The sequence below is a fragment of the Echeneis naucrates genome, chromosome 24, assembly GCF_900963305.1.
Source record: "Echeneis naucrates chromosome 24, fEcheNa1.1, whole genome shotgun sequence".
Classification (NCBI taxonomy): Eukaryota; Metazoa; Chordata; class Actinopteri; order Carangiformes; family Echeneidae; genus Echeneis; species Echeneis naucrates.
In genome coordinates, this window is record NC_042534.1 from 16,454,701 (window position 1) to 16,482,286 (window position 27,586).

General features: G+C 40.7%; 1 protein-coding gene across 1 annotated transcript in view; it reads right to left on the reverse strand.

The window, feature by feature from the left end:
• bach2b (BACH transcriptional regulator 2b) overlaps nt 1-27,586 on the reverse strand; it is an 87,129-nt gene that overhangs the window by 15,975 nt on the left and 43,568 nt on the right. Inside the window, exon 2 of the mRNA XM_029496642.1 lies at nt 13,546-13,800. Within this exon, the coding sequence (XP_029352502.1) occupies nt 13,546-13,788 (243 nt within the window). The 5' untranslated portion in view covers nt 13,789-13,800. The remainder of the gene's footprint in view (nt 1-13,545; nt 13,801-27,586) is intronic.

Here is a 27,586-nt window from a genome sequence, read left to right on the forward strand (position 1 = left end):
TGAACAAACCTTGTCCCATGAACCAATCAGAGACGGCCAAAGGCAGAGGGAGCACTAGGGAGGACTGGAGTGAGTTGCTCGCTCTAGCTTGATTACCAAACATTGAGGTCTACATTGTGTTTTTTTACCCATCAGCCACACTGAGAAGAAAATTCTGGTGAGAATTGGTTTTATTTGACAGTCAGCAACAGAGAGGCAAATAGAAAAAGTATGGGAATGAAAAAGGGAGTGACATGACAGCTGGAATAGAACTGTGACATTGATTGTAAGCATTTAGCCAGAACGGTTCTCTTAATGTAACATTCTTCATTTGGTAGCATGAATAAAAGACTCAAGGTCAACTCGAGAAATTCTTGAACTTTACAAAAAGGCCCAGCGCTTCATTTTTTAATGCTAATTCTGACCTGAAAAGGGTCACACAAAAACTAGAAACTGGAATCAGTTTATAAAAACTCTCTTCAGATTTCCGAAATCCCCTAAATACTCAGGAAAAATCTAAAGGAAATAAACCTCAGTGTTTCCAGTTTTATCTAAAGCCCCCAACTTGAGACATTATTCGCACTTTGGTTCAGTTGCTTTGAACTTGGTGGTTCAACTGGAGAATTGGGTGTACAATATTTCTTCCTCACTGAAAATTCAGCTATAAAAATCAGTTTGAGGCCTTTTTTACATCACAGACACATGTAGGATTAATTTAAAAGCTGTTTTGCTGTTGCCAGTTGTAAAAGTTTTTGGTTTGGGAGTTTTTATTGAACGAAAGATTCTCCTGGTATCTGCATAGACATAAACAACATTATTCCAAAAGATATTCTCTTAATGATGATTTGTTGATGACTGATTTGTTGTCTGACACTTAATTTCACAAACCCGTAGTTGTATTTATCAGGACAAACCCCTTGTGAAGCATTATCTTCTTTTTAAAGGCTTACATACACAGGACATGTCCCTGTGCTTCATATGCACTACTTGATTTTATTGAGAAATACCGCTCCTTAAATCAGTCATCCTCGTCATTTGTTACCCATCTGGAACCTGTGGAACTCATCAACTCCATCTGTATATGTAATATTGTCACTTACACATTGTGAATTGAGCGTTTCCTTCTGTACAATAACACCGGTCAAATCTTTCCAGTTTTCCTTGAGCCGATCCTGACAGTTTGAAATATTCCCCCAGTTCAACTCATAAGCGATCCCATCGTGATCCCATCACCTGCATTTCCCGATGCACTGGTGACCACTCAGGATCAATTGTGCTATAAAAGGCAACTTGTGCTGCATAATTTGATGTGTGTTTGTTGCTGGTGTGTGTAATCTTGGGTTAAAAATGTAATTCTTGTTTTTATCTCATTTACACATCTGCTGCATTCCTTTGTTGCTGTGATTACAGACTGCCATGTATTCAAGGTGTAAAACAGTGTACCGGCAACAGACTTAACAGATGTGATGCACATCTGTTTGCGTACAGTCAATGATGTGTGATGGGGCAACTATGAATACTTAATTTGGGATATTTCTGTGATTTTTTTTTTTTTTTTATCTGCACGGTGCAGCCCAGTCTGGTACCTAAGCCTCTATCCTCCCAGCATGCCTCTGGTCTGAAGCATAGTGAGCTCTGGTTAACAGACAGTGTGCATATCAGTCATTGTTAAGAGGAAGCTGCTGACTCCATATCTGTGAGGGGGGATTGTGTGTGTGTGTGTTTGTGTGCACCTGCCTGTGCTACACTAAGTGGGTAGGTGGGAGTGTGTGTGTGTGTGTGTGTGTGTGTGTGTGTGCGTGTGTGTGTGTGTGTGTGTGTGTGATGTATTGGGGGGAGGATAGAGGCTTTGACTGGACTATCCACTCTACTGATGAGCGCAGCATATCCATAACACCACTGCTGCAGCACACACACATTTCTGCGCTGGCTGCACTCAGGAATTCACTGAGTCTCCATGGAAAGCTGCTATATAATACAGGACTACATGCTGTGATTGCCGCTTTCATCCTGTAAATCATGTTGCTAGTTTGATGTTGACATTAGTAAATTCTGTATTTTTTATTTTTGCATTATTGGAGCACAATGCAACATTTACACGTATGTCGGTGGGTGGGCTGGGAGTGTGAGGTTGGTGTTCGGATGTAAAAAGAATGGCCAAAATCTGTAAAGGAAGCAGTGATGTTCTCTAGTCATTCATCAGAAACAGGACGCCAGTGTTTAAAAAGAGCCTGACTTGAGCAACGAGTATCTGTTTGATTTCAAAGCCCAGTTGTCTAATGAACATAGTGACAGCGTGAAATTCACAGTGGTGAATTTCCCCTTGGGGATCAATCAAGTTAGATCTATCTATCTATCTATCTATCTATCTGCATTATGCTGATGTGGCATGTATATGAAAGCCACATCCAAGATACTGCAACAGATAATTTGTTTGAAGGAAGAACGTCAATCTGCACTAAAGTTATTTCAGCTGTGATGTTTTAATGGTCAGGCAGTTGAGTTTTTGGTTTTAGATGATAGAGATTAGAAATGAGAAGAAAGATCAGTTGGTCTGTGAACTGCTCTGCTGGTTTTGGGTGGTACAGTCTGTCAGTCACACTGACAACCCTAACCCACTCTAATTCACTCTAATGGTCTACTTTCCTCTTAAACGGGTCCATCGGTTAAAAAATTTGCATCATGTTGTATCGAAGTCTTGAAACTAGAGACTCAGACCATAAACTCAGTAGGAAAACATTTACTGAGCTAATAAAGTACAGCTGCTTCCCCCTAGAGTTCAAAATGATCTGACTTTACAATTGGTGGTCATAAGATAGAATGAAGGTTTGAGGCTCTTTTTTGGCTGCACTTTACAGCCTTTACAGGCTTTTCTTTACAGTCTATGACAAGGATGAAGATGGATGCAGGTTCGCATCTACCTGGTTGAATTTTTCAGTGATCTGATGGTAATGCTTGGAGGTCTCGTTTCCTGAATTCTTCTATTGCTACTTTGTCCGTTGTTTCAGGTCATAGCTTGGTATCCAATTTTTAGCTAATTTATACAGCGCAAGCTAACCGCCAACCTTAAATCCTCACAGTGGAGTCCCGCTCATTACTTTCGGCTTTCAATTGTCATTACATTTATGGGCATTTATGTGTTGGTGTGAAATTCTTGTGATGATTTTACCAGAAGAAAGAAACAACAGAGTTTAGTTAAAAATACTGAGTACAGTTTAAAAAAGTTAAATTGGTAGAACATTATCCTGAGTTTAGAGTAGAAGAGAAAAAGTGCACAAGTAATGGCATATATTAGGAGACTTGGATTGTTTTCCTCATTTTCTGTGGATATACTGCTGACATTTGGAAGACATGTCCACAACTTTCAAAGACACACTCTCAATTTCTAACACAGTTTTACTTTTCCTCATTGAAAGATAACAAATCGGGGCTAGGTTTAGGGGGTTCACAGCTAAAGAGGATACTTTACAAATGCACATAATTCACATTTATCAGAAGCTTAAAAGCTTACCCTTTAGCTCTCTAGTTTTTACTCTTTTCTCTTCTTGCATACTCTGTTTTTGAGCGCTTCACTGGTGGAGGAAATCAGTGTGAAGAAAACATTATAGTCAATGGAAAGATGTGAGTAGGCGGGAGAAGACACAACTCGGCTGTGGGTGGTGGAAACTCAGGTTGGGATGCAATGTTCCAATTTGAAATTTATACTTTATCCTGGGGCTTTGTGACTTTAGTGCATGGTAACAGGGAGGAAAGAAAAAAGAAATGAAGCAGAAACTGTTGGAAACAGGCAAAAAAAAAAAAAAAAAAAAAGAGCTCCTGGTGAGCGCTGAGATCAGTCAAAGAAACAGACACACCAGATAAATTGGCTGTTTACGATGGATTATCAGAGTACACAAACTGTCCAACTGTAAATCTGCGCAAACAACCCAATGTGAAAGCTGAAAACTAAAACATCTTCTTTTCAAAGTTCTTCTTGATCTGACTGAAATCCTCTTATTAACTACAACTGATTATGAGGTCTCCATTAAGGGTCCCATTGTACATAGAGTCCATCCATCTTCATCCGCTTATCTGTTTCCGGGTCGCGTGGAGTACATAGAGCAAAGTGTCCAAATCTTCTTATAAATAATAATTCTAAAATGTTAAGTGATGTCATATAAAGCAACTGCCCTCAGCCACACCCCCAATGTTAGCTCACCTGGACCTGCCTTCTAACCTTGCAGGACTTGGTTAACCTGAAATCTGCTTCATTCTGAAAAAAGCCAATCAGAAGTGAGAGTCAAATCCTCTCTTCTGAGTGATTCTGACCAACCTGTTCTTACTTAAACTCCAGAGAGAAGCCTGACAGAAGAAATTTGAAACTACACTGAGATGATTTTTGGATCTTAAAATGACAAATAGATATCTTTTTATTAATAACAGCAGATAAAACACAAGCGAAGTGTGAAATGTGGGATGTTTAACAAGATTTAGCTGGACCAAGAGTGACCAAAACCACTTACATTATGTTTGCATAATTCTTTTTTATAATGCTGTAGAAAAAATTCAATTCAAACTGTATGATTTGCTTGCTGAGGAGTGACAGTTCATTAAGATGCAATCTATTCCCATCCAAACTGCACACAAAGGGAATTGGCAATAATATGAGAAAGAGTACAGTCAAATATCTGCCAATGGCCTCTTCTCCACACACATACACACACAATTATGTGCGTTAAATTGAACCAAACCAACTGCAGTGGTGAGGCGGCGGAAGCTGAAATGAGACTGGGAGGCCGACCGGCTGCATCCAGAGCTGCTGATAAACAGCAACGCTGCTAGAGGAAAAAGTGCTGAGCATACCAGGGATCTATTTTCAGCTAGTATCAGCAGCTGCTGCCTGCGGGAGCGCATCTTTATGTGTGCCCTGCACCATATGTGATTACTCCACTGTTACAACCAGCACAGCAGCCTAATGAAGGAAATTGTAAAGGGAGCAACACAGGAGGGAGAGGGGGGTGTTGTTAAATATTGGGGGTGGTGGGGGAGCACAGATGAAAATGAAAGAGGAAGAGGAAAAGGACACAGACCGTTCCCTGGTCATTAGCCCACTACAATGATGCTTGAAACATGTTGGCTGTTAGCAGCACTTAGTGTATGAGTTAAAACTAAGACACAAATTCATCAATATGACAGATAGGAGCCATTTTAGGCCCACAGTCCTGCTCCGCATCTGGAGTGGACACAATACCATTACAGGGCTGGAAATTATAGGCAGTGGCCAGTCACAGACAATTCGCATGACATTTTTAGGAGGTCTGCCAAATATCCTTTTATAAACAGGCTGAGCAATACTACACCACCCTCCCCTCCCCTCCCCGCCCCTCCCTGTCTCCCTCAATAACTCTCCCTCTTCCCTCACGCAGCACTCCTCTCATATATCGGCCTTTTGCCTTCATAGAAGAGAAGACTAATTTATGCAAATGCGCTTCAGTGCATTCCTGCATGTCATGCATGCTAATGAGGAACGTGGCATGGCATGACAATGGAGCACTTCCTTGCACAAGAGAAAACACTCCATCTCCATTGGAGGGGAGCACCAGACGCTTTAACATCAGATCTGCTGAGTAACCTGACATTAACCTCTGTGTTGCAGACAGACAATAAGTAGCCTGAGTAGCAGCGCTGATGGAAGTGAATTGCATGCTGTACAGTAACGCTGTCATGCCAGCCGCTGTGAGTTAAGTTGTTATGCTGGAGATGATGACAGGAAATGTGCAGGAACAATGGCCTGATGCAGAACAGGAAAGCTCATGTGCTAAAGCAAAGTCTTTTACAAAGACAGCTGGTGAAGAAATAAAGCGCGCAGTTAGACACCTGCTGTTTTTGTAAGTATACACAGCTTTTATTAAAGATGCATTAGATGATAATACTTACTTTAAAGTGACCTGGTTAAAAATATGATATGGCGGGTACAAATAATTTTCATAGAAATTCTGTGAAGTTCACCTAATTTACAAATGAAAGTTTTTAGTCATTTTCATGTAATTTTCAATGTTTTATTTATTTATTTATTTTTTTACCCTCCCAGTTGAGAACAATGTGCATGCTTTGCACACAGAGACCTCGGGTTCAAACCTCAGCCACAAGACAATTCAATAGAAGGCTTGTGCTGCTCCCAAATGGGGAGAATTGCAGAAGAAAGGGCATTGGGCGTAAAAACTGTTGCCAAATCAATCATGCAAGTCACAGAGCTGACTTCCTGTGACAAGCCCAAATAAAGTAAAGGCCGAAAGACATGATACCCACAGTTGCAGCATTTTTATTTTGGGGTCTTTGAAACATTAATTAATAAAGATATTTTATGACATATTTTACCTTCCCGTGCAATCAGTTGGTAAATCATACCTCCATGCAACAAACCTTGCCAATCAGTGGCAATAGTAAAGAGAGGTATTAAGCCCTGTGTATATATTCACTTTCACAGTCATATTGGGAGAGTTAGAAATGTATAGATTTGTGGGTCAAGTTTAGGTAGCTTTATTGGCCATCAAAATGAGTTTGATGCTACTCTGCATTTAAAACTATCTTGTGATTTGTTGGATTCTGCCACCCAAGGAGTAGACGTGTAAGTCAGCCGATGAGCATGTTTGGACCAAGATTTAAAATGTATTGAATAAAACTGATATCAAAAAGAGAGCTAGCATCACACATGAAGTAACAGTTTTAATAACAATGTTGTGTTGCTTCCCAACCCTGTGTAAGTAAATGACAGCAGAAACTCGGTTACTCCCAGTGCTGAGCTATGGGTGCGTAAACCTCCCGCTGATGGTGGATTAAATCAGATAGTGTACGTCCTAATCCCCGGCTAGTGCAGCTTACAGAACTGACCAGACACTGGGGAGGACATGACCCCACCTCTGCTCTGTTTTAAGACGCAACAAGATTGTGTTTAGACTGTTTGCCTCTGGCTAGACACGTTCCCAGCTACAGTAACATACAAACACCCACTTTTTTAGTTGTGTGTTTGGTGGTTTCATCAGCCCAGACTGATGAAGTCTGTGTATTCCTTTCATTAGTGGGGATTTTCATTGCTCGACTGTGCCGGGTGTGAAGGTTAAACATAAAGGGCATAAACATGGGGATCACGCCGCAGGCTGTCACCCAGCAGGCTGGCTTCTCAAGGTGTTCCTTTACCCAGCTTGGCACACTCAGACAAAGACTCTGCATCTTCTGTCAGTTTATGGGATGAGATGTGCCCTTGTGTTGGTAGAGAAATAGGGACCCCCTGCTGGACTGAGGGGGTTGGGTATTAGTGCCTGCACTCCCACCGCACAATATCAATCCTCCCTCTCCCCTGCTTCCTCTTCATGTTCTACCTCCCAACCCCCATCTTTAAGGTAGGCAAGGCTATGCGCCTGGATCCATCCTCCAACCATCTGTCTAATAGGCTGTATGTGTGCGATAGCGTCCTGGCCAGGCACTTGGCATGGGGCCAGTCGGTGTGGCCCCCCCTCCAGATTAACTACCATAGTAAGAGTTGAGCTCTGATCAGTGGTTTGACCTGATGTGGTGGATAGATGTCACTCATCAACTTCATAATGCACCGCATGAACATTATATTTCATGTGCATCTGGGTAACCTAAAACTTTTGCTGTCTGTCTATATCTGTCTAAGGATTTTGTTTGGTGTCTTCTGGGCTGTGCAGCCTGAAGCTCTGCCGACTCTTTTGTCTGGTTTTAGGCATCTAAACCTGCTTGATTAAGGTTAGAAAAAGGCAGAGCTACTTGGTAAATGCAGTGAAAAGTTGTGGTCCTGATTTTCTCCCTCAGCAGTTTTGATATTGTTGCAACAAATTCACACTTTTCAAGCCTTTGCTTTCAAGGGAGTCATTATTCTTGTGATTACACGTTTCTTTTCAGGAACAGGTGAACATAAGTCATCTGAAGGCAACAGAGTGGCTGAACTAAACTTGACGGTTTCACAGCAAGCAAAAAACATCAATCTAACACCCACTCCACGCAGCAACTGGCCAGGTGTATGGCGATCAAAAAGCCGACAGGGTTTGAACTCCTGTTGCAGGTACCCAAATTTTATTTTACGAGTGTGCAACCAAGTATAACACCATGGGCATCAGTTTTCCCCATTATCTATATTTGAACACTGTTTCTTAACTCTATAATGCAAAAAACAATGGAAAAAAAATTTGATTTTTTTAAAACTAAAGTCTTTATTTTGCCATTTAACAAAATGTAAATAAAAAAAAAAAAGCATGGTTGTTTTTTTTTTTCTTTTTGGTTTATATCACCTAATTCCAGCAATAACTAGAACTTTTCTACTTGGCAATCTGACATCTTTTACATCTGCATCTTTATTTTTTTCAAGCAACTGCATTTTATTTCTTTTATTTTGCCAAGGGGGTGGTCTCATACATAAATAGGGTTAGGTATCAAATATGACACACACGGCATTAGAAGGTTACATTTCTGTACTTCTGTTTCTTCTCTCGAACTAAAAACAGCTATAAACACCTCAGATGTGGTTACGAAAAGGTTAATTTTGATTCTGAAACACTCTGGATCAAAGCCATGATTACCCGGGACAAACAGTGGGTCATTCCACAAAAGAATGGACATTTTCAAGTAAAGAAAATTCATTTTGGTTATGACACTATTAACTGTGAAAGTTTAGTACTATAATTCTACGATAGGGTAATATGATGATAGAGATCACATTATAGCTGCCCCGGCAATAAACACTTTTGAGTTTAATAGCTTTTGTCTGCCTTAAACCCTCAACCTTCAGGATAACCAGTCTTTATCTTTAACCAGAGCTTTTTCTGGTCTTGAAAGAGTTTGACATTACTGCCACTACTTTGGCTTGGATTCATCACCACAACTGGGTTTACTTTGGACATCCCACTGTTTCCTGGATTCTTTCTGTCTCTGTTTCTCTCTCCTCCACTGGTACTTCATGCTCTGTGTTTCTACCCCAAACCCCGTCCTGGACTAACCTCATCTCCAGTTCCAAACTTATCCACCATCAGGACATGAAAGACTTCTTTTAAATAGCCTTTAACAAACTTTTCAGTATTGCCTGAAAATTAAGAGGTGTAAAGAACACTTGAGTATTTAGGGCCCACAAGTAATACTTGTGTAACTTTTCGTCTCATTAAAATAAAATACAGTAAATCCTTTGCGACAACTGTAGGTACAAATAGTGCTTTTTAAAAATTGGGTGAGTGTGTGTGTGTCTGCAGTATTCCCTGGCACATTACTAAGGAAAGAACTGAAAAACAGGAGGTGGTTTGAGGTCTGTGAACCAGCGTTATACTGCTGAATCACAGTGCTGTCCTCTCCTTTTTTTTTCCAGAATAAAAATCTGTAGGCAGAAAAATGAGCTGATCACCAGCCACCTTCTGGAGTCCTGGAGTCTGGAATCAATCATTTCATCCAGTCAAGACATTCCCAGGACAAGTAGCCAATAATTGACTAATGACTTTGTGCATGGTTATTTGATTAATTTCAAATGACAAAATTATTCAGCAATCTGATGACTAATTAGGTTTCTGATGCACTGTAAGACTAATGCAATTGAGTATTATCAGATTTTCAATATAAGCCTCACAAGAACAAAGGCTACACGCTGCTTGCTAATTACTAGCTGACAGCAGTCTTCTGTGAACCATGATAATCTGAACCAAGCCACATCTTTGCACTCACTTCCACAATATGGAGGTCATTTCTATCTGTCAGGGCGATGACAGCTGCTCTCCAGTGGAGGGCTCTCTTTGAAATTCCTCTCCCTGACTCATGTTTGTGGCACATTCTTATGTCTTCTGAGTCCAGCTTTGCTTGTACACTCACAACAAAATGGTGAGGGAGTTTGCTTTGCTAATTTGTGGGGAAGTAGCAGGAGCACATTATTGCTTGTCATGTCCAAAAGCTTCATGGGAACTAAAAACTGAAAGTCTCCATTTTCAAAGTAAGTTTCATCTTTGGTTAATGTGAACTAACTTTAGGTTGAGGTTAGTATAAAAGGCTTGGGAATGCATTATACCAACTAATGTTGATGTCATTCAAACTCAACGTCATGGTCCTCTGGTTCTCTGTTTTACTCTGCTGGCCGGAGGACAGTATCACTGATATAAAGCACAATTGTTTTGTTCCCATGATGTGATGGCCAACAAAGCCCCATGATTAAAACGGCCTCCCCCCTTGCAAGCCCCACAATCACATTAGATATAGATGATGTCACTCATCCATGCCAGCCCTGGCTATTCCAGGGACAGCAATGCCACGAGAGAGAACTGATGAAGGTGGTGGGGGGAGGTTGTCTTTGTTTCACATTTCATCTCGAACAACAGCACCCCCCACCCCACCCCGCCCCCCTTCCTCTTTCTCTCAGCGGCAGCAGAGGACATTCTGATTTTGCCCTTTGTTACACATATGTAGCAGTCATCAGTCGGTGGAGAGGGAATAGTCTCTGTGACTGCAGTCAGACAGTCAGGTGCTGTTAACCCAGCAGAGCTAGACGCAGGTGGCACGGAGCTGACACACCAACGTGCAGCAAGTGGACCCCCCGCCCCCCCACCACCTTCTGCCAGCTTCAGAGAGAAACTGTTAAGACAGATGAGGAAAGGATACGTCAGCGTGCTTCAGTCAATGACTGTAAAGCAAACCCCAACAGCGGACCTTCAAAAAACGATTTCAAGGAATACACATTCAAAATGATAAGTAAAGGATAATTTCACCTTAAAGAGATGAAGGATCCAGGTGGATTTTACGGGACTACAATATTTGCTTGTGTCATGGGACTGAATACTACTAAGTACTAACAATTTACTAATAAACTAACTACTAATACTACTATGACTAGCAGTAGTACGTATCAAGAAAAACATGTATTACCACATATTTACCTCCTATAGTCCGTTTTATGATATTTATGACTATGTCTTTTCCCAATAAATCTATATTCTTAACTAACTGCATTTTCTTGAATAAATATATTTTTATTCCTTTGTGGCATAATATATTTGTTTTTTTCTGACATTTTAAAAGTTAATTTGTTCATTCATGAAAAATTAATTCTAAAACAACATCAGGTGCAAACTTACATTTCTAGACTATATGTTGGTGAATATAATGTAGTTAACTCCACTGAAACGGAATAAAAAGCCAATATATTCATTAAATATTTTGCCGTTAATACAAAAGAGCTTTTGTGAAATGTTATCAAATGGGACAATGATGGACAAAGGGAAGGAGGCTTGGTTAAATCCTCAATGGTAGTAATTCTCTCTCTGGCACATTAAAGAGACAGTCATCGAAAGATGTTTCTTTCCACACTCCATCTCACACCTGAAACACCCAGTGGCTCATGCATTATTAATGGATGCTGCAAATGAATGAAAAAGCTGGCTTCTTTGAGCATCCAGGAGCTTTTCCCAGCTGTCGGTCTTTGAGTTAAGGAGGGAAGAAAAAAAAAAAAAAAACTATGATGCTCATTTTACATAAGACAACAATCTGACAGTGACTTCCTTTTCAATGAGCGTAGCGGCACAGCTATTTGACAGGCGCGACTATATTAAATGCATTCTAGCCCAGCAAGGAGCCACAGCTCCACAGCACATGTGGGATGTGCCCCAGTTTTACAGCAGCACATGTATGTTGCTCATATGTGTGTGTGCCTGAGTGTGGGTGTGTGACATCGATACGTCAGAGGGGTACTTTCATCACGCATTCAGTGGAGTGGCTCTGAAATGGCTCCGTTTAAAATGACAGTGTTAGAGCTGAGGTGAGCAAACGTGAGGAGTGTTGCTGAACGTGATGAGCGCCGAGCCCGAGGTGGCATTAATCTCGCTGTGAAGTGTTACCTGCTGCTGCCGTCATCGACAGCCACAGCTGACAGGTGCTAATTGGTAATCACAGCCCTACAGGCTCAATAATGCACCTTCTCACACGTTTCACCGAGTCTTCATCCTCTGGTGAATGAGAGATCAAATTAAAAACACAGTGTTATTTCCACAGTTTGAGAAAAATGCACAGCAAAGGCTAAAGAGAACAAAAATAATCAGAAAAGAATGGAGAGGCACTGAGAGGTGACATGAACATAAAATGGAGACTGATGAAGTTCAAGTAAGATGTTTTAGATCTCCACAAGGGGCCAGGGGAACTTTATGTTCTCAACCAATCAAAATCTATATTTTTACTCCTTTCTCCTTTCAAATCTCTATATTTAAAAAGCCTCTGATTGCCTATTTTCCGAGTGCTAGAACAAAACTATTGCAAATTTCAGGCAAATAACTCGGGGAAACCATATCCTACGGGATACATCGGGCGGGCTGGCCATGGGGATGACTGAGGGCGATGACTGCATTGTTGTGACATCACAAAGTGTCAGAAGTCAGTTTCCACATATGGACTGTGGTAATAGATTACAAAAAGCCTCTCCTTGTCCTATTTCTGTCTGTTCATCACTGGGAGATAAATATTCAGAGTCAATGAAGTGAAGTATGATCTATTGTCAGTCTTCCCTGCTGGTGTATGTAGCTCTGATGATGTATGATGATAGTTGCCGAAACAGTCCATTAAAAGTCTTCATATAGTCTTAACCATTGCTGCTATGTATGATGGATTAGTTACCCAGTTATTTATGAATTTAACCGAACCGTCACTGTGCGAGGGCTGTGCAGGACTCTGGCAAATGGATTCATTACTTTTGAAGGTGCATCTGTATGTTTCATGTACATGACAACAAACCTGAACTTGAAATCACATCCTGTTTTCTGTTGGTTTGGCTGCTGATCAGGGCCAGAACTGAAAAGCAACAACTCAGGGGCCAAGTAAACCAAACTATGAGTGCGAAAGCTCCCCTCATATCTGAAAGGCCTTTTCATCAGAATGACTAAAAACTAGAAACTGCTTTCAGAAAAAAGCTGACCTCCTCCAAGGCCAGTTAAAATAAAACCTACAACAGACACAAGTGAACAAGGTCATTGCAGCACAGCCAAGACATGAACCTGGGCTGCTGAAGTTAGGACTAATCCCGAATGGCTGAGTTTTACCAGGGTGCTGCTGATTGGGTGACACCTCTGACACACCCACCAAATAAGAGAGAGCACATACCATTTCAAGGAAACGCTTCGCTCAACCTGGAAACTGTAGCAAACCAGTGCACGCTGTTTTCATTTTGAATTTGGCCCTGAGTTCAGCTTTTGTCAGTGTTGGGAGTATGTTCCTCATTCATGCTGTTTCTGTTAAATTAACTAATAAATTAGTGCAGTGAAATATTGGATTTTTGCTACACTTGTGCACAAAGGCATCCCTGCATTTGCCACTTGCAATTTAAACGACAATCAGTCCTATATTGTTGTTGCCAGATTGCGATCACGTTTTGTATGGCTACAGCAGCCTGTATAATCATTGACTTTGTTCGTGGAGAAAGGCCATCGGCGGTCAATGCTGTGTGTGGCAGTGGATGGTGTGCAGATTGCCTGGGTAATTTAGCTTTTTGTCTCGGAGTCAGCGGGGAGTTTTAGGGCGACACTGTCATTTAAAGGAAACAGCTTTTGATGGACGTACCTCTTCGGGGAGGCTGACGATCAAGCCATTCTCCGCCTGGCCCACCAGCGCCTGGAGGAAGTACTCACTGCAGGCGGCCAGCACAGCCCGGTGCCCGCGGAACTCCTTGCCCTCCACCAGGACAGTCACATCGCACAGGATATCCTGCTTCCGCTGGTCGTTAAGGCAGAGGAGGATATTGGTACAATGAACCGTCGACTCATACACATACATGGGGGCTTCAGGCTTCTCATCCACGGACATTCCGCTCACACCCTGAAAATAGAAACACAACAGAGGGGGGTGAGCTTACAGCTGAGCCCAGTGAGCACATACCACAGGGCTGATATCAGCACCAGTGGTCTGCTGCTGCCGGCCTCAGGATTTAACACACAACTGATTCACTCACTCCGCTTTTAATGTTAAAAAAAAAACACCAAAATATGCTGTCCATGTGCATGCCCACGACTCAGTGTGGATCATGCTGCAAGTTTTGGCTTATACACAAATCACAATCAATGCACCACAATAAAACCCTCAATAAATAAAAACACAGGACAATATTTACTCTGAGTGCCGATGGTATATAATTAAGAGGTATATCAGTAAGATGTGTGGTACGTTTTGCTCCGGAGGTCCACATGTGTTTGTAATTGAAGACAGACTAACTGTAAAGGCATGCTCAGCACTTGGACACACTCTGCAGCACAACATCAGCTGAAGGAGGGGGAGAGTATAAGTAAGCGTCCTCACGGGATCAGACACCAAGCGACACCCCTGAGGCATGAAAATAGGAGCAGTGCACAGTAAACTGAATATCAGTTAAAGTTTTTAGATTTCCATTTTCCCACAAACCAACCAGCATCCCAAAGTGAGCAGCAGTCTGTCCTAGGTTTGAGTTATTTGGGATTCATTTTAAGACCACAAATCTTGTGTTATATCAGCAGGTAAATTGAAGGAATACTTGGAAAATCCTTAGCAAAATTGATAAGCTGTTAATGTCTGAGGTGTCGGCAGCTGTGATTTTTGTGATTTTAAGTCCTAAAGCTTAGCGAGGCTAACCAAGTACTCTACGCTGGAGCGCACAGATGAGACATTTGATATTAGGACCCTGTTGTCTCAGACCAACTCCCCACTGCGTTTATATTCTCAGGCACATAAACATAGATAAGATCAGATAAAAGTGTCTGGCTGAAGTCGCAGTGAGTCAGCGTAACTCCACACTTCCATCAAAACACAATCCACAGACCCCAAAAAGCTTAGCTCTGGGAACATAACAGCACGTGGCCCTATCCTCCTGCCAAATGTTCCATACTGCTCTCCCTGTGACAGCAGATGCAGTTATCTCCCCTCATCCAGCCCATCAGACACACACAGACACACAACCTGTTCAAAAGGCCTTTACATTAGATAATATTCACTACCAAGCGGCTTCTCTGCCATATGTGGGTTTTAATTCATTCTACAACTAACTGTCATTTTCTAACACAACATTGCACTGATTGAAGCCGTCCAGCTTACTGTGATGGAACCTCAGTGTCTGAGGCAGCACCTCTCAAACATTTTCACACTCCTACCACCATCTGATAAGATACCAACTTTTTTGATTTTTTATTGCATAAGTTCACATATGGATGGATTTATAGTGAAAATAACAGATATCCTTCTTGCTCAGGACCCGAATAAAAGACCCACAGGGGTGTAGATTTGTCAAGGCAGTGTAGGAGTTAGGACACCTCTCAGGAAATGAGACATAACATTGAATTATTATGTTCCTCTGTCATATTTCCAATTATTATATTTTCAATTTAAACGGTAAAATAAGCATTTGTCCGATATAAATTACCCTTATACCTTATACCTGGAACTAATCATGGAATTAGATTTTTAATATGCATTTTAAGTGTCATATATAATGGTGAGAAACTACATTACATCACTTCCAGCAGCAGTTAAAGCTCAGTATTTTTCTAGGTACAAACTAAATTACAGCTGCCTTGCAGTTGTTTGTGTCCAGCAACCAGTCCAGCCAGGTTGCAGCTAATATGGTCACAACCTCCTCTTCTGCTCTGGAGTCATTGGTAAATGAGGGATGGGTGAGCTTTTCTTTTTTGCATCATAATTTTGTATGTCACAGTGAAGTTGACTTAAATCATTCTAAATAATTCATAATTGGTAAAAACTGTGTTCTGTGGCATCAAGTGACCTTGACCTTTGACCATAACAGTATATATTGAGTGATGCGTTCACCTTACAAGTAGCGCAAGCGCCAGCTTTGTAAAAACAGGCGCCCCTCACTGTGTGAATAGGAAAGAGGGACTGGGTGAGAACTCCGAACAGGATCTGTCAACACCGAGACTGATCACCGGCTGTGGTTTCATGCACAAATGTTTCTCCTCCAAAAGACAATCAATCCAGTTGACAATTTACCACAAAATTATATGGAGTGCTAAATGAAACCACTGGTTGTCACAACTAAAAGTCATGCTCCGTGTGTCAGCTCGGCATTTGGCATCACATGTTTGGCATCATCATTGCTGCATGCAATTTTCTAGTTTTACAGAAGGTTAATCACAGATGGGCAAATGCCTCATGGTTCCCTTATGAGAGATGGAAGATGACAAAAAAACAATAAATAAATAAATAAAATGCCAGAAAGTACATGTAAAAGACTCTTTCTGGTTGGGGAAAGGTTTATCCCAAAATATGTGTGCCATTTCAGGGGCCATAATCCTTTAGATGAACCATGCAAACAATATTACAATTCCTATATCTGCAGGAGGACAGATTACTAGATAAACGCTAAGATAAACAACTCTGGACAAAGTATTAGTTCTTAAATATAGCAAACCCAAAGTTTGAATTCAATAACTTTGTAATTTCTTTGTGGAAAATAGCTTTTAGAGTCTATTTATTATCTAGCTGGTGAATTCACAAATTCAATAAAACAGCAGGAATTTTGGGCCTGAGACATAGAAACCCCATGAAGCAGCTTAAAGCTGAAGCTACGTTATTTTTTTTTTTTTATGCCGGGGGGAAAACATCTGGAGAAAGTCCACGACAATCAATTAAACTAAAATTCAGACCAAAGCACTTCATACTGGGGAAGCGTTTTACTTCGCGATGCATAATTCAGCCTTTCAAAAGTCACAACCATTTACGATGAGCTCCTGAAATCTAATCTGCCTGGCCTGTATAAATCCTGAGGTAATTGATAATCATAATCAATCAACTTACGTCAACCTTGTCAAAAATCAGGGGAAAAGACCAATTGCAGCCAAGTGAACTTATTCATCCAATCCAATCAAGTGCAAGAAAAAACACCCGTGTGACGTTGCAGCACCAGGAGAGCACTTGCAAATCTCCTATCTCCTGCAAAAGCTGCTTGAAGTCACATCTGACACAATGCACACCAAAGCCATACCACAATGAGGGAAGTGAAAATTGTGAGGCTACACTGAACCATGAATTGCCTTAAATCCCTTTCATGCCAGGCCATTTGTAGATGCAGTTGTTTACTGATGACAGAGTTATAATAATAATGATTTGACTGGAGCAGACTGCTGTTACGACACACACTGGTGTGTGGGGGCTGTTGTGGAACAACTGTGTCAGCCCAGACTTCTCCTGCGGTTCTGGCAGAGTCCAACTGTTGTAGAGTTTGCTTATTTCCACCAAACATTTCTCAGTTGGCTTCCGAGGATAATGACCTGTCTTCCAAGAATAATGTTTCCAGATGCGGTTGTGAGGTTCAGAGCAACCCAAACATGCTATTGCTACCCCAGAGTGTACATTTACTTCGCTTGGACTTCAGATGGGTTTGATGCAATGGGAGTGAAATGCAAGGATGACACAAACGTGCATACGCACAAAAATACACTAAAAGTATGTTAATTTACACACATGGTTAGAGACAAAGATACATACCTAGACTTGCTCCTCGGAAAATCACTGCTCATGGCAGAATTCTAATTAGAAGTGCAAACTGATGCAATTTTTTCTTCTTTTCTTTTCTTTTCTTTTTTTCTTTTATTTAATGTATTTCCAGTGATTGAAGCTGCTTCCTTGATATGACTCTTCCTGCTAACTGGTCAAACCAATGGCTTATTAACACATGCTGCAGCGAGGTTTTTCTCAGTTTGACTTCTTCCATCACGGCATCATTTGCTGTTTCACATCTTTGCATATGCTCTAAAAGCATGTTCTCACTGTAGATATGATCCTAACCTTATCCTGCATGTGTCACTCAGATGTTACATGTACTGCGTGTTCCATGCCACACTAAAATTATTTCATTATCTGACACAACTTTCAGAGACGGAGAGGGAAGGTCTGCACGTTAAATGTAGAGTTGGAGTCAGGATGCGGTTCGCATAAAGACTGGAAGCAAAGGAAAATAGCTAGCCTGGCTGTGAATAAACGCTTCAATAACGATAGATTGTGTGACATGTGTAGTTATGTACTTAAATAAGATAAGCTTGCTGTCACCTGCTCTGTAGCTAATCCGTATATCACATTGATATTAATCTGATTAATTAACAAACAACACATATTCTGGTGGAATATTTCCTTTATGAAAGAAGAATCTACAACGCATTCTGGGTAAATAGAGCATCTTGTAAAACTAAACAAAACAACAACAACAACAACAACAAAAAACTTAACAGACAACAGCCCATTACCCCAAGATATTCCATTTATAAAGTGACTTATAATTATATCAACCATGAATATGAATTATATTGGTGATTGATTATTTTATGTCATATTTCAGAGCCAGACCAAGCAAATATTTGGATTTCTGTGCTTGATAAATGACATACTATACCGAAAAAATACACGCACTCATCCTGCACTAATATTAGATTGGAGTAACATATAGCACATATTTCCCCTCCATTGTTTACTGTTTCCTCACAGATAGAACCCACATTTCCACCTTTTATCATATTCCTATAAGGCTCTAACTTGACATACCAGATGGTTTGGAGCCCTACCATCTGGGAGACTGTTGGCATGGAGGGCAGGCGCTGTCAAAAAAAAATCCTTGGCAGATGATTGGACGAACCATCTGTCTATCACCATCTATCGGGGTGAACATCAGATGTGTTCCCAGCACACTAGGAGTTTGACATTTAAAAGAATTTAGATATGAAACATCTCTGACTTAGATTTAACATCCTAACATCCTTTCCAGCGGATGTGAATATGTGGACATTCCCACAGACAGTGAACCTTTCTTATCTAAACACTGAGTACAAACATCTGGAATATTAGCAGACATCCAGAATAAGGAATATGAGCACACATACACAAACTCACAAGCCACCTTGAATTACATGGTTGCTTTCAAACAGGGTTCACTCTTTCAGTTCATAGTACTGAATGTAGGGAGTTTTACACCTATCATATTTTGATGACATGTAGCTTTTTATATTTAAAGGTCACACATATCAATAAGAACATATATTTGTGGTTTTTTGCTAAAAAGTCTGAAACCAAAAGAGTTAGATGATGGGCTAGGCTTTTATACTGTGTATAAATTGTTCATCCCCTCAAGCACTGACACAACACAAACAGACTGACTATATTTGAAGAGCATAGATAGACATTTAATGGCAAATCTAAAGTTGGAAGTACAGAAGTAATGTCAGACTGAGGTCAGTTATGCAGCAATATAATAATGGTGAAATTGCTGTCATAAGACAGAAGTAATTACATCCAGATTAATCAAACAAATCGTTTACATTTTTTTTTTTTTTATGTGTCTTAAATATGTTTAGCGATGGCAGTGGGAGTGCTTGAAAACACCATAAAAATCTGAGTCGTCGCTGTTGTTAGATTTTGATTGGTGAGACCATACTGTAGATGTTGACAAATTAATTAACGGATTAATTGTTTCAGCTCCATAAGCAATCTCTCCAAGCTGCCAGGAGGGCTCATGCCTGCTGGAGGAATTTATAAGGATGATTTCCTGATAATGAATTCAAAGTCTGGCTGCAGCAAAAAAAAAAAAAAAAAAAGTCCATGTCACATTATTGCCGTCATAAATTGCTCTTTTTTTTCCGGGGTATGAGCAGGCCATGGGTGTCTCTGATTATCACCATGGAAACACAGCTGAGGTTCCCTTGGGGGACGGCCGGATAAATCTTTTGGCCTTAGTCAATTAGTTGGCCCTTATTTTCATGTATTAGTTCATTATAACAGCAGTACCACAGCCATTTAACCCATCAGTGAGTTGAAGAGGACAAGCAGAGTGATGTGCAGGATGCATAGAAGGAAGAGGCGGGGCTCTGCTGTGACAGATTTAAATATATAGAAGAAAGGGTGGATGTTTGTGGGGGCTGAACGTGGTCCCTGGTGGCAGAATCATGATTGCTCTCATCACAACAAAACATCATTCGTCATTCAACACAGCTTTCTCAGAGCTTTCTCTATGCATAGATTATCTGCATCAGCACAAAAGTGGTGAAAAAAAAAAAAGAAGCAAATTTATTTCATTCTTCTCCTCTGCAAAAGGCAGCTATGGTTTAGAGGCTCCCTCACTTCTTTGTGTTGTAAACAAATAGGTAATGAGCAAGGACTATTTTCACGTGCGACTCACTTGCATTATGCATTAAAACCGAATCAGGCCCAAGACTTTGACGGCACTGAACTCACCAGCAGACATCAACTACTAGACTCTGTGTTGTTCTACTGATCGACTAGTCTGACAGAATAAGGACTGACTCTCTGTGAACACTTTCCAGGCAGCCTGAAGACGTTTTCAAGATATGTCAAGGCAAGTCAGAGATGGATGCGTACAGAGGAACATTGAAGGGAGATAACAGTTATTTGAGCTTGACAGTTCAGTTTCAACCTCAGCTAAAAAAAGAAAAAAATTGCTCTAAAAGACCACTCACTCAAAAATAAGGCACTCCAAAAGAACACCCCGAATAAGACCCAAATCATTTCCACTTACTTGCTCATTTCAATCCTCTCAATCTTACCACGCAGTCTAGTTCAGCTGTCATGGCATGGGAGATAATCACATTTTGCTAATGATCATCACTTTTTGGGTTAGACTACAGATTTTACAATTCTTTTTTTGTTCTTTTCATTGTTAGTTATCATCGCTCAGACAGTTTCCTATGCGCAATAGATGATGGGTGATGGATGTTTCAGCTACAGTTTGGGCAATAATCTTACAGTTCACCCCAAAAAGGTGGTTTGGTCGTTTTAGTTCTGGGCTACGGTTAGATCATGACGAAACACACGGATCATTTGTGGAAATTTAAGAACCACATTCTCTCACCAAACCAGTAAACCTAGACCAAATAAAATGTCTGGTTTTGCCAATTGAATGAATGAATCTGAACCTTATTGAAAAGATGATGCATTTTCTTACCAAGGTTTATCAACTGTTGTGTGTTTTGTCATATTGAGATAAGCATTCTGGGTATCTTCACATACTATCCTATTCATCACATATTGATACATTACTGATATGATAATTGATAATATTTTTGCCTGATAGATGAGCACCTGATGCAGAAGGACAATGAATCAGCATGCATCAGAACAAGGCCATAGGGCGTATTCACGAGAACCTGCTGCATATGATGAGTTGTTGTAATTAAGGGAATCACAGGAGGTTTAAAGACCAAATTACAGCGGGAGAATAATTTCAGCGTCTGCTGAGTTGTGCAATGATTTTTGTCTCACTGAACATCTACACAACAGGACTGTGACAAAATACAAACGCACCCCGTGGCCACTTGTAACAAACAAGATTAGTCTGAACTGCCGCTGCTACAGTTTAATAATATTATCCACTGAGCTAGTACAGTCAGAGGGAGACCTACATGCACACTGTCACTGTTCAAAATTAGGGGGGGAGGACTTCTGCCAGATGACTGTAATTACACTGAGTAGGAACATGGTTTTAATTTGAAATTATCAAATCAAGCCACAGTAACAAATGCTATCAGAGCTGTGGAAAGTAGCAGCATTGGTGATGATGACGATGATGGCCGGTTAAATGTGTGTAAAGTTAAAAGTAAAATCAAAGAATGCTGCTTTATGTCAGCGTTTGCAGGCAGAACAAATTTAAGATGCAGAAAAAAAATGCACTGTAATGAGCTTTCTTTTTTTTTTCTTTGGAGAGGTTTCATTTCTTCAAGTGAAACTATCTGCTTCCTCCAACCCTCAGATTTGCGTTTGTGGCATTGTTAGGCAGGGTGCCATGACATTTACTGAGCATATTCATGAACCAATGGGACTGAAAGTGTTTGAATTTAGAGGCAGCAATTTAGCACTCTTGAAAATTGGGTGGCTGATAAGACACAGGTTTAAAAAAAGGATAAGTCACAATCGAAGCACTGGATGATGTCACATCCTGACTTTGCTGAAGTTGAGATGAGGGTTAGATCTGCAGGTCCTGAATCCAGTGAATCCTGAGCTCAGCAGATGCCGAAAAATATTAGTGTTTGGTTTTTTGGTTTTTAAATCACAGTTTTCTTTTATCCATACTTGGATTGAACTGGTGGTATCTTTAAACATATGGAAAAACAGTCATAGCACAGGTTTTAAAAAAATGTTATCAACCTGGAATCGTGATGAAAAATATAAAATTCATTGTGAGAGAATACCAAAAAAAAAAAACATATATCATAATTAAACCAGCTTGTCTAAGAGAAACATTGCAAAGTTCCACATCAGTAGGACTTCCTTCACTTGCTAAGAGCTGAATCCAGGGTTAGAAAGCAACACCAACAGTAACTCTGATTTTTTTTCTTCAACTGATTAGCAAAATCTTCTTACCCCCGCCCAGGAAAACTCGCTCATCACTTTCTGACACCCAGTAACTAGCATTCAGTTCACCCTGAAGCAGTAGAGCTGGTTGGAAGATGAATTATTCACCCTTTTCTTGTAAACAATGGCTGGAGCTTTTGACTGACTCCTCTGAATGGTTAGTAGGCTGCTAGTAATACCACAAAGATGAACCATTTGTAAACACCACATTTGAAATTCCAGAGAGTTACAGTTTACAGGGTATCATAATCTTGAAACATATGGAGGCATGTGCTTCAAACGGCTCTTGTGCCACAGGAGGTCTCCTTTAAGATTAATCAGAGATAGTGCTAATCATACACAGGACGGTGCTTCTCTGCAGGATGAACTGCAGAGATCATCAGAAATGTGTTAATGGCTCATTACTGAATAGGGATACCAGGCTGAGGGATTGATTAAAGCGGGATTACTCTTTCCGAGCTGTAATAGAAAATGTTAATGATGGTGGAATCGGACAGAGAGCCCCTGACTTCCCTTAAATGTCTCCCCAGCTATGATGCAATTACACCCCCTTTCTCTTTCAACCTTCCCCATCATTCTCTCGTTGTTCTATGCTCTGATACTTGTTAAAAGGTTATAACTGTCAATATACGTGAATTAAGATGTGTAGCTGCTCAGAAACAATCATGATTGGTCATGTGAAAACTTTTCTGTGAAGCTTTTGACAGTGTTGCAAAATTGATTACAAGTGCACAGTCATCAAAACTAAAAAAAAAAAAAAGAATCTTTTTCCTGTTCCTGAAAAAAAAAAAGTATTTTGTAATTAGTCAGTGTGGTTTTTCATCTGCAGCTAGTGGTGTTGCAGACAAAACATCCTGCACATGCGCGGTGATACACCTCAAAAACAGTGTGAGGTGAACAAGTTAGTTTCCATCTCAATGTCAAATGACAAATGAATGATTTTGATATTGATGGTAAGCAGAGGGGTGGGTGAAAATGTAATCATCGCAACAAAAAAACTGTAATTTAGGACGCACAAATTCAAAATCTGTCTTGTAGAACTTAAAAAAGAGAACCAAGTGAGATTTTTTTTCCTTTAGCTTTCAACATCTGTCTTCACACTTTAACGGATGTGAATCCTCTGAAAATGAGCCACATAAAAACCCCATCCCTGATTGTCAGACTCGACTAAGAGCTGTGCTGTATTTTTGGGGCTTTCCATTCTGACCACAGAGGGTTTGCTAACATTTATGGCAGAGGCTCCTCATTCTCCATGCTGCCGATAAGCTGAATGGCCTTTGTTTTGAACAGCCAGGTCATTGGGTTGCTGATATTGATCCTGAGATAATATATGCATAAGAGCCACATCCCGAGACACACTGAAGACGCTCACAAATCTCTGCTGATTACATACCGAGAAATGTGGGAGAACAATGAGTTTGTCTGAGCACAATGAAAGAGATATCTAAATATTAGTTTAATGTGCAATTCATTCCAAAGCACAGCTCCTTTTAGGACGTAGACACAATAAAACATCTGCTGCATGAAAAACAGCTCCATCTCTCTTGCTAAATGCAAAAAGTAAGCTTCAATATTAAACCCCACACGGTGTCATCTCAGGCTACAGCTGAACTTGTTATGCGGAAGTCCATCTATCAGGGATCAAGTGCTTTTCACTCTAGAGAGAAATCAATATTGTCTCCCTGAGCTTCGATCGGAGGACCAGGCAATGACGGTAGAGTGGTGGCTCCTGACCAGAGGAGGCATCCATACTTGACACTCTGATCTCTAGATCTGCTGACCTCAGGTGGCACCTACTCTGGGCGCCTTTGGTGTGATGTCATTAGCAACACTCAGGCCGAGCATGATCAGGCGACTGGAGTAACCTCAAATAGGATGAGTCCCCCTGGGTGCAGCCAAGCTGCAGACCATTCCACACCGGATGCCCCTGTTGCTGACAATGATGAATGGAAGAGAGAAGGCAAACTAGCGAGCTCCCGCCTGCACAGCACTACAATGCGCTTGGACTGCTGCACACACCTACACCTATCTGTTATCGGCCTAATTAACACCAGAGCTACTTCATCTGCCAGCGACAGGAAAGGTCCAGGTTGTGACCTCAACTGCGTGAATCAATACTAAACCCAGATTTATATTAAAAACGCACACAAACCGCATGGGAACCATTGGAGATACCTGGATTACAGACTAAAAATCTAATCAGCCAACATTTGCATTAAAAATCATCTACGGCTCAAGAAAGAAAAACATTTTGGTTGCCTCAATCCCTGTGATCATACCAAACAGTGCAAAATGCAGAAACAGTTCACAGCATTAGCCAGATGTTTGAGCATTTCTTCAGAAATCTGGTATTACTATGTCACCTTTCAGTTGAATCTAAACTCAGGACACCATTTATAGATGTATCTTGCTGACTAATCACTCCTATTGAAGACAATGAAGAAAAAAATGACAGAGAAGCACCCCATAATGAAAGCCTTAGAATGTAGTTAGGTTTACTACGGCTACCTGTGGCAAAGTTTTATTTGTTAAACATATATACCTTTTGCCTTCTACACAATGTCAGAAAGACAACATTAAAAAAAAAAAAAAGCGTCAGCTGTTGGCATAAGTTGGCATTACCTCAGAAAGGCATCAGCACAGATCCAGTCATCGTGTTATTCCACTGTTTGCTCTGACAACTTTCAAATGTCTCTCACTGTATGTTACCGACAGCATCTAGCCTATCAGTGTCTATGGGTGGTGAGTATGACTGAGCAAGTGAGGTATGTGTGACTGTGTGTGTGTGTGATGGCATACCAGAGTATTTTTGGGCCCTGCCTGCTTAAATGCAGCTTGCATGAATCATGACTTCCCACATAGTAGGTCACTGAGCAGGGTGAGTCATATTGCTGTCTTATATGGTAACACGCTGCACATGTGATAGAAACACTTGGGTTATCTATAGCCGTGGCTCAATGTTTCAAATGTCTGAGGTAAAGCTTCTCAGTCTCAGCTCTCTTGTGGTTGTCACGTTATCAACACATATTTAATGTTTGTGAATGTTTCAGTCAATCAACAGCCACTAGTATGCTCAGTGGCTGTAATTGACAATTATTATTATAAAAAAATATGAAATATGAGGAAAAAATATATAATGGAACCTTTTAATATGAATGCCAACAATTACTGAGTCAGGAGAGCAGAGAATCATTGCATATTCAACCTCATGGCTGACATTCACACTGATAAGGTACACCTGCTCACGTGATTATGTTTGTCTAAACCTCTTCCTGTGCAATTGGCTGAATCAACAAAGACACAAGTTTGCTGTTTGCAGACACCTCAGTCTGCAAGTTGTGAAAACCGCCTGATGATGAAAAAAAAAAAAACAAAAAAAACAAAGAAACTCAAAAATGCCCAGTAATAGGAAAGTGGACTTTGAGGGATCAGATTAGGATAAGTGCAGTGATTTCCAGCTGCAGCCAGAGAAGGGGATCAGATCTTGTGCTAATTAAACCAGTGATGGACAGACCACGGGGTTGGTAGCAATGAGTGTGACCAAGAATGGATTAACTGCTGAATTATTAATGGGGCTCTGTGGAAGATGGAGTCTGAATGGAGGTGGAATCCTTCATTTGAAACAGGAGATTGAGCTCCTGCATGTAAAAAAAAAATAAAATAAATAAATAAAAAGTAACCGTCACTTTGTCAAAAAGCTTGCGCTTTGAGCACTCATGGAAAAAACTGAAGTGGAAAGTCTCTCCACAGGAAAGATTTGACACACAGGCATCGCCCACGTCAAAGCCTTCAAAAACAATGTCTGTGTGCATGTATGTGTGCGTGGGTGTGTGTGCAAAGCCAAGAGCTTGTGTGTGTGTGTATGATCATGCGTGTGTGCAAGACGTTTGATATGGCAAAGGAAATCTGTTTTTCTTCCTCACACATTGTTCTTGCATGTGCAACATCTCAAGGTTTAAGAATACACATAAATGTTTTTGTTGTTGTAGCAACATGTAGAAAATGTGCATAAGGGGCGCAATGATATAAATATCCCGCTGAGATCAAAAGACTGCAGACCATAGCTGCAACCGAAACACCCTGGACCAGTGCCAGAGCTGGACGCCATGCTGACACTTCAGGTCCAATCAAATTCTTTCCTCTTTGTGCGTGTCTTATGCTTTGCAGTTGCAGCGACCACATGCGAGATTGGAAGCTACACGTGTCTAACTCTCTCAGGTAACAGTACATTCTTCATACAGCTGTGATGGTCTCGAGACAATCCAGCACGACTATTGCAATTAATTAGATTATCAATAATTGTGGATGGACAATCTTTTTTTAGATCAATCTTTTTTTTTTTTTTTGTCAACGCAGATGGCTGCTTCCCTTGCTAAACAGCAGTTCAGGGTTCACATCCTGAGATACAGTTGTACAATGGGTAAAGTGAAATGAGGATTGGACTTGGCATGCACTGCAAAAGAAAAAAAAAATGTTGTTATTAAAATGTCAGATATAGCACTAAATCTTACGGTATGTTTATGAAATACTGGCCCAAGTCTTGTTTTCTTCCTTCACAGAGTCAGAAAAGTGTGTGCTCATACACCTGTCATTCATACCAGATTAGTCAACATGACGCCAGTGCTTCCTTTTCCCAGATTGTTCAGAAATACACCAAGATGTTGCACTCGACACAGAACACCTTTATTCAGGCATGCTAAAGTCTGCGTGAGACAAACATCTCTCTATCAGCAGAGATACAGCAGAGGCATCGGCATGGCCAACAATAAAGGTAACACCCCAAAACTGTGGGAGACAATTTGACCTGATCCACACCTGAATGAACCTGCACTAACATTGGCAATGGCAGGGCAGGATCCTATGATGACACATTACTCAAGTAAAAAAAAGACCTTAGTGTCCTTTGACTTAAAGCAGCCATAGAAATCATATCCAGGGTAGGAACATCTTGACTCGTCTTCACGGTCCAGTCTTGGTAACATGGGACTGAGACCTCTGAAATCCTACATATCCGACTCCGTAACAATTAATATGTTCCTTTTGGTTGTAATAAATTCATCATTCATCAAGTTGAAAGCATGAGCGTAAGAGACTGAATCTGTGCTTTGGCTATTGTTTCCCCATTAACGGTGGATTTAAAGCAAACCATATTAGAAATTGTAATTATTCATTACAGCTTCACACACAGGATTGAGGGCGACCTCAATCCTGTGTGCGACCTGGCACAGAGGAAATCGACCCCTCATATCTATGATAACTCCAATAAGTC